The 8,315-nt window shown below is 36.8% G+C and overlaps 1 protein-coding gene across 4 annotated transcripts; it reads left to right on the top strand.

Moving 5' to 3' along the window:
- The first annotated feature begins 475 nt into the window (after nt 1–475).
- LOC105058287 (cytochrome c oxidase subunit 6a, mitochondrial) lies at nt 476–8,315 on the top strand. Of its 4 annotated transcripts, none has more exons than XM_073249203.1 (5): nt 476–684; nt 869–975; nt 1,098–1,140; nt 5,737–5,790; nt 7,925–8,315. In XM_073249203.1, the coding sequence occupies exons 2-5, from the start codon at nt 899–901 to the stop codon at nt 8,105–8,107; spliced, it is 357 nt and encodes a 118-aa protein (XP_073105304.1). In that variant the 5' UTR covers nt 476–684; nt 869–898; the 3' UTR covers nt 8,108–8,315. The 4 variants fall into 4 exon arrangements, with proteins under 4 accessions (XP_073105304.1, XP_073105303.1, XP_073105302.1 ...); XM_073249202.1 differs by having other exon boundaries at nt 796–975; XM_073249201.1 differs by having other exon boundaries at nt 476–688; nt 796–975.

Genomic DNA, 8,315 nt, shown 5'->3' with positions numbered 1-8,315 from the left:
GATGGCAGCTCAACTAATAATATTTATAAATAATAATATATTTAGTATCTTAATATCTTATTTATATACCAAAACATATTAATTTTTTTATAATAATAAACATATTTTCTAATATATGTATAATTAATTTAATAATATTTATTAATTTATAGAAATAAATTTTAATATTTAAATTATCAATATTAATAATATTTATATAAGTAGATTATAAATGACCAATAAATGAACCAACAAACAAAATATTATTATTTAAATTATTTTTTAAAGATATTGTTGGAAAAATTGATAATATGCTTATATAAGATTACCTTCAACAAAATAGAACAATTTTTTTGGAATGATTTTTCATTAGTCAAATATGACAAATTTTTTTTAAATATTTATTATTATAAAGAAATAAATTTTTTGATTAAATTTAAATAAATAATTTTCAGGACCCGCCTAGCATACCCCACCCAGGAACCTAGTACTATTATGAGGCTGAAATCAAGGCCATTAATGGTTATCCTCGCGCTATCACGGTCGTTCATTAATTTTTCTCATGCGGAGGCGCGACTGGCATCCACGGCTATGGCGATGTCGGTGGCGAGGAACGGGCTGCGAGCGCTTCTCCGCGGCGGGGTGAGGCGGAGCGACGCCGTTGCCGGCAAGAGGAGCTTCTCCGCCTCTGCCCACCAGGATGACGTCGGTCTGCCCTCTCTATCCCTTTCGCTCTTCCCCCTTCCTTTCCTTTCCTTTCCTTTTTTTTTCTTCTTTCAACTCACATTAGATTCGATCTGTTCGATCTCTTATTAGGGTGAGGGGGTGAGGGTAAGGGTTTGCGTTTCTCGGAATGAGAGCTTCTTTTGAACCGATTCGACCTTTGCAGTTGAGATGGAGAAATGGGAGAAGATAACGTATGTCGGAATCATCACCTATACCGTCCTCTCGATCTATAACCTCTCCAGGGATCACCCCCACCATCCCGGAGCCCCGGTACTATTTTATTTTTTAAAACAAAATTCATTTTTGATCATGCTTTTAGTAATTACGCTGTTGAAATTAACCATCCATCGATATTAGATCATAAAATTTGAGAATAATCTATTCTTTTGCAGCCTTTCGAATATTTGCACGTCCGTCACAAGGGGTTCCGCTGGGGTATGCTTTGTTACCTTTCTTTCTTCATCTATTCCTGCTTTTTCCTTGAAAAATTATCATGATGACAGGTGTCATATTCTTTTATATTGTGCCATGATCATATCTGAAAAACCCAAAAAAATGGGTTTTGACCTATTTGTTTGGGGCCAGCATAGTACATTTCTTTGATACTTCTTGATGTTTAATTGATCTTTCGGTGCCATGATGAGTTACCAGGGAGTTGACGTTTTCAGATTATTGCTTAAGAATCTATATATCCAGTTGTTTGATTAAATCATAAGGATGACAGGTTATTGAATACGGAAAGGTCTTTTTCATGTCTGGTTATGTCTACTATGATGCATGCATCCATTTATGTGCTTTTAGTTAAAGTTTGTGAAAACTTCAAGAAATTGCAAAGTCATGTCCTATATTTTCTCACATTTTACGGTCATGGGAATTTTGTGCTTTCCAAATAAACCAGAATGGTCAGTGTTGCGGCCAAGAGGTGGGATGGCTCGGATGGCTGGGTTTGCCTTTGCGCCCGCATACGTGAAGTATTGTCTACTTTGGCTCTGTCTTTGGGCTTCAGTGGGCCTTGACTATTTGGAGCCTTATGGTTTTGTTCTTTAAAAGGTACTTCGTGTGGAAGAGAAGATTATAATTCATATAAGCCATATTTTCTCTTGACTCACAACCAATGTGAGACTAAAAATGCTGTCCCTTCACAATATTAGCGCTCGCCAATCAAGAGGGAGTATGTATGCATGGGCAGGAGGCATTCTCTGGCAACGACGCCAATGTTGCGGTTAAGAGGTGGGATGGCTCGGATGGCTATGTTTGCCTCCATGCACGCATACATGAGGTATTATTTGCTTTGGTTTTGACTGTCTTTGGATTTTAGTGGGCCTTGGCTATTTGGAGTCTTACGATTTTGTTGGATTTTCTATGGATACTAGTGCATGTGGATTTTAAAATATTTTTAAATCCAAAATACAGCAAAAAAATTAGATTAAAATACTTTTAATTTAAGCATGCATTCATCATATAAAAGCACCTATGGATTTAGTTTATGTACTGAAATTAACATAAACTGATTTTAGGATAAATAAATGAAAGCCTGTAATCAATTTATATAACTGAATTGCTTTCTCTTTTGCCTCAAACTTGTAACTGGAGTTGAATCTGATTCAATCTTTGGATCTCGGATTGAGCAGGTATTGAATCAGCAGCATAAGCGTTCTGCCTCTACAGATATCCACAGGATCGATCTAGATAAGCTCCTCTTGATACAACTCATTTGAACTCAAAGCCTAAATAGACTTGAACCAAGCCTGGATAAGGATTAATCCTTGAACCCTTTTGATCTTTCTTTCTTGATTCTTGAAGAAATCAAGAACCTTTCTTGATCCCTCAATTAATCAGGAAGAACAACAATCAAGAAGTGGTTGTAACTAACTCCCAACAACTTGAGAGGAAGAAGAAACCACCTAACAATAATTTAGCGCTAATTAATTGACACCAAAGAGAGATGTCGCCCACCTCTGTTCTAGCTCCAACAAGGGGACACCTAGAGAGAGAGAGGGTGTGGGCTAGAGAGAGAAAGAGGAAGGGAGGCGATGGGCACAATAAGGGTGGCGGCAAGGAAGGGAGGAAGTGAGATGATGAGAGGAGTAAGGCTAGGATCCTTTATATAGACAACATAAAGGATGTCCTAATCAAATTAGGATCCTTCCTCCTAATTATATTAGAAGTTCTAGCTTAAATATATTTGGACCAAATAAATGGGTCGCCACCCATAACTCACCCACACTCACACCTAATGCTAGGCGTCCCATCATATGGGATCCAATAAAAAGTCTCAAATCAGCCCACATAGTTTCATAAATTCACTTCAAAGATTTTTAATGAATAAAATCAAGAAACTCTTTCTTAATTTAATCTAAATCATAAATTAAGCATCTAACTATTGGAGATCATTAAATCATATTTAATCAGATTCAAATTAAGTGTAGAAATTGGTTAATGCTTATCATATAAGCAAATCAACTACAAGAAAAATTGGATTTATCCAAATGCTAGTAAAGTTAACATGAACCTAATAGAATTTTTCTAAATTCATATTAATCGGTGCTTCATAAGCCCAATTATAATTAATTAAGGTCTTCTCCTTTTATGTGTGACTCAATAGGTTCAATTCTGTCTGGTAGTAAGATATATCATAATTTCTATCATAGGTATCACTGAAATTTCTTTCAATGGATCGAAACAGTCTCACTTTAACTTAATAAGGATCATTGATCTAAAATGATCCTATTGAGCTCTCACAATCCACCAGTGACATATAACAATATGTAGTGGCAACTCAGCAGAACTGAAATAGAACCTTTAGGTGTAGTTAATGTATGATACAGTCTCTCTATCGTAAGTTCCGACTAGATGATAGATCATGAATAAATCGTCAAATCTCATCATCAGTTATATGATAAATCTGATCAGCTCAAGTCCAATAGTGATTCCAAATAGAAATTCTTTCCATCAATCACACTGCTATGGTCATAGCCTTGTGGACTCAGCTTCTCAAATCTCATAGGATTACTCCTCTCTATCAAGATCGATAGATCCCATATAGATGCACACGTTGCTCGCACAGCTCAACCAATTGAAGCCAACATCCACTACAAAAACTCATGATCGAGTTAATGTTTATGTATAGTCAAATTACAGCAGTCTTACTGTGAGCAACTGTGACACTGCAAATCAAAAGACCAATCATACAACTACAGTATCGAGATAATCATTGATGATCGAATAGAAATCCATATGATCTCTCGTATGGTTACGCTCAGTACAAGTTCTCTAACAATTATCCATATTTTTCACTCAGTGTCTCTATATTGTAGACTAGAGACTCATCTATCCCGAAGGAAGCAAACCGTGCGCTGGTTTATCTGGATGAATCACTATCCTCATGACTATCCTATGATCGGGAGCAATTTAAGAATCGATCATACATGTCTTTAATTCTCAATACTTGAGAATATGTATCGTAACATTAATTTCAAGGACGATTCAAGGATACATAACACTTGAATGAAAAATGAAAACATGTCCTTTATTGATTTAAATCAATAGTTTAAGTACAAATATGTGTCATAGAACAAAAAATGTATCAGCCAACAATTGGCTTCTAGGACATACATGTAACAGGTTTTGCCCTTTAAAATGTGTCTCACGTAGGAGAGAAGGTTTCAATCTATATAAACCATACTTCCTCTTGACTCACAACCGATATGGGGCTAAATATGCCATCCCCCCACAACAGCCAGAGTGATGACTAGGTTTGTTATTTTAAATGTGTAATTTATCTTCACATGGATTGAATGAGGATTAAAAACTAAACTTTTTAGTAGTACCTTTGGATGGAACATATTTCCTTTTAATTGTCCCTTTTTATTTGCTGGATTGAGAGTTAGAATTACTAGATTTGTGGTTCTTTTTTTATTGATGATAATTATTTTCACTATTTACTCTATCAGATGTCTACCTTTTGCTATCTTTGGCATCTCTGCTGTTCTTCATGTATTAGCTTTCTTTTGGTGGCTTGTATCACCCAAAACTATTTTGTGTTTATCAATATTTAATTATGAAAAAAAATAAAGGTATCAGAATAATGTTATCTTTTGTATGCTTGATTTAAATATCAACCAGATAGTTTGAGGCATTCTGATTTTGGATTTCTATTTTATGGATTCAGAGGATCTGGGTTGATCCTACTTGTTTCCATGTAATTTGGAAGTGATTTGAAATTGAAATAATCTTGCTACCCAAGTGGATCAGGTTCTATAGCATTTTGGTAATTTAGACGCGTCAGGTGACAATTTGTCTTGGTAGGCTGACTTGTGAGAAATATCGGAGAAACAAAGGCGACACTTTCTCTAGTGGATCATGTTGCTTAGCATCAGCACCTTCTAATAACTTGATGAACTTGTGATTTTACTTGGATTTGGTGATTTTGTAGGAGGCTTGTTTAGAAAAATAATAGAACTTGTTACAGGAAGGTATCTCTTAGAGGCTAAGGACTACCGAGAAATTTAAAAGAATGCCTTCACGCGTCTAAAACAAAGGAAGGTACCTCTTTGGTTTCTTAGCTTATCCATAGCAGCTCACATTGTTAACATTTATTTGGACAGGCATTTAGGAGTAAGAGACTATAGCTGAATTTTGCTACAATATTGGTGGATCATGATTGCTTAGGCCATACAATGCCCTTCAGTTACTGGGACATATCTAGAGGCTCTCTCAAGTGTTACTTACCCCACACGCGCGCATCCCACACCCCCCCCCCACCCCCGTGGTTTTCTTCCATTGGATAATTGGGATGTTATCACCTCTCAGTTTTTTTTTAAATTAATTTTAATTTTTTAAATATTATACTTCTATGCTATCTTTACATCTCATAGGCTTTGTATAACATAAGTAGGATCTAATCGCTGTTTCTCGGCTTACTAGTTAGTCTACATGAAGTCATAATCAGTTTCAGCTTATCTAATTAGTTTGGCAGTTCTGGTTCGTAATTTCCTTTTTACATATGTGGTTTTTTATATATCCATGCAGTGCAGGGAGCATGTCATTGTTTTCTTATGCAGTCGTGCATGTCCAATTCACCTTGTAAGGAATGCAACTGACGATGTATCTCTATCTCTAGTCTGCATGTTGTGAACTAGTTTAGATTTGTTCTTTATGAGAAGTTTGATCATGGAAAAAACAACATTCAATTGCTGAGTTATATTAGCATGAGGCGTGCTTGGATGCAAGGAAAATTGCTTGAAAGCTCCTTTTTCTTGGAAAGTCTAGTTTTCCATTTGTTTGTTTAATTTGAAAACTAACGAATTTGGAAAACTTGTAACTAATTTTCTGGAAAAACTTTTTCATTTCATGGAAAAGTCTTAATTTCCCTTTCCTTTTCTGTGAGTTTCCTTGTGACCAAACACACCCTTCAAGACAAAAAATGATTTTCATAATGGAGTTTGATAGCAAATGTCCCAACTCCCAAATGTTCATGCATGAGATAATAGTCATGACTGTGATCACAATGATGATGCTGATCTTGATGTGTTCCCATTTCTTTGAGATGTTGAATAATTCACATTTTATGGCTAGAAAAACATATATAATTCACTTTTGTTGGTTTTATTTGATGTAAAATCTTCTTTGCTTTCGAAAAGAACTCAATTGTTTCAGATACAACTCACCCTCAGGGATGTATACTTGCTAATAAATTCATTACCAAATAAACATACCATACTTATGATTCTTGTATCAGTACTCAAGACGATGTATCTAACAGCTGTATTCATGGTACCATTTAATGCCCTTGTCCATGTCGATGATGTCATAGCTTAAACACCTTCAAGCTGTTTCCTTGGCACGATAATAAGCTGTTTGTTGTTTCAGATAGAATCTATTTTAGCATAACCTTTGATATGGGATAGTCTATGGAAGGGGAACTAATTATGTTTAGGACAGTAGGGCTACCATATTGCTGGAGTTTCAGGTTGACACCTAAAGTTTCACTAAAATTGAACTAGAAAGATAATGTTCTTGAAGCAATAGGTGATGGGCGACTTATCTAACATAGAGTTTAGTATTCCTGGGCTTCAGTGGCCTTCTGAAGGTGTATTGCTGAATTTTATCTGAAAAAATCTGTTATTTCTATGTCACAAAGGACATCTGGGAAATGAAGTTTTTTCAAATTAGGGTGTGAGGATTGGCTTGAGCTGGTCTCAATTGGAGACTGATCTAGATAGATCGGCTCGATCAGGCAGTAGGGGGGGCATCCTCTTGCACCATGCGAACCGAGGTCACCCGTGTTTTGATGCAGTGTGAATAGGGAGCACCGCAATCCCTGCTGCGGCACTGTGTGAACGAGCACGCCCACCAACAGCCTCACCTCCTCGGGTGCATCATTCGGCTACTGCTTGGTGTCCATATCAGAGGAGGGGCGAGGCCACTACCCCACTCTATTTCTCCTCCTTCCTCTTCCTCACACCCCCACTGCTTTCTCTCCTCTCCCTCCTATCCCTTCTCTATCTCTGCATCAATTGTTGTCGAGGTTGCTGAACATTTCCTCCTGGCCGATGGCCGAGCCAAACCAAATTTTCTCTCTATTTCCCTTGTTTTTCCCCATCCCCTGGCTGCTGCCCTATGGCTGAGACTGCCGCCCTGTGTCAGATGTCAGGGCCGTGGCCACCTTGGTGAGCTCCAACCACCTCCCTCTCATATCTCTCTCTCATCAGTCAGTCAGTGGACGGCACAAGGCCACCCCTATTTCACTGCCCCGATGCCTTCCAACTTTCTCTCTCACATGCGCCCTCAGTTCATATCAAGTAACAAATAAAAACACCTCAAGCAATGAATTCAATGATATTCATGTTTTCTATTTTTATTGTAGCAATTTATGTTTTTACTATGATTAGAGTTTTAGAAAGTTGAGTTGCGTTTGATGCTTCTCTTTGTTTCTTATTCATCTGGATCCAGCTCTGTAACTTTTCCTTTGTAATTTCCTTTTCATTTAAAATAAAGGCTGGGTGGTTTTTACGTCCCTTTCCCTCAAAAAAAAAAAAATTTATCTTTCAAGTGCTCTACCTTTGAGGAGACTCGGTAGAACTTGTACATCTAAGTACTTTCAGTTTTATGTCAAGTTTCTTCTTTACCATTCTTTTTTTTTTTTGGTAAAGACGTCTTTACCATTCTTTACTAATACTATTGGTTTAATACTTGTTGCTTGGTTTATGTCTTGCAGGTCCTGATGGTCTCTTTGAGAAGAAGCATGCTGAACATTAGAGCACCAATTCGGTGGTTTTCTGAATTTCACTTGGAATATTTTCAAGTTGACAGTGAAAACTTGGACCGGTTGCTCAAAGCAACCATGCCTTTTGATTTGAAAAAGAAATCTAGTAATCTTGTTGAACCTTCTTTTTTGTGAGAAAATTATTTCACTCCAGTGTGGTGGGTGATTTTTATTCCACCCATCTTTCTTAAAGATTTACACCCGTTGTTCTGATCTGTAGAAAATTGCCACAGCTGTGCAATGTTGAGCTGTGCTTGGCTTATGATCTACTCAACCTCACTAAAAAAGGAAGCAGTTAATAACATTCAGTCATGTTAATAAATGTGTTTCTCCATTTTGTCTC

Source organism: Elaeis guineensis, chromosome 15 (genome assembly GCF_000442705.2).
Source record: "Elaeis guineensis isolate ETL-2024a chromosome 15, EG11, whole genome shotgun sequence".
In the NCBI taxonomy this organism is placed as follows: Eukaryota; Viridiplantae; Streptophyta; class Magnoliopsida; order Arecales; family Arecaceae; genus Elaeis; species Elaeis guineensis.
Note: the sequence above shows the minus strand (reverse complement) of the source record. Positions and strands in the feature narration are given on the sequence as shown.

Excerpts from the sequence above, each read along its gene's own strand:
- LOC105058287 (XM_073249200.1), top strand. The coding sequence starts at position 499 with ATGGTTATCCTCGCGCTATCACGGTCGTTCATTAATTTTTCTCATGCG. Across the intron at positions 689-868 it reads TGCCCACCAGGATGACGTCG|TTGAGATGGAGAAATGGGAG; the intron begins GTCTGCCCTCTC and ends CGACCTTTGCAG. Across the intron at positions 1,141-7,924 it reads TCACAAGGGGTTCCGCTGGG|GTCCTGATGGTCTCTTTGAG; the intron begins GTATGCTTTGTT and ends TATGTCTTGCAG.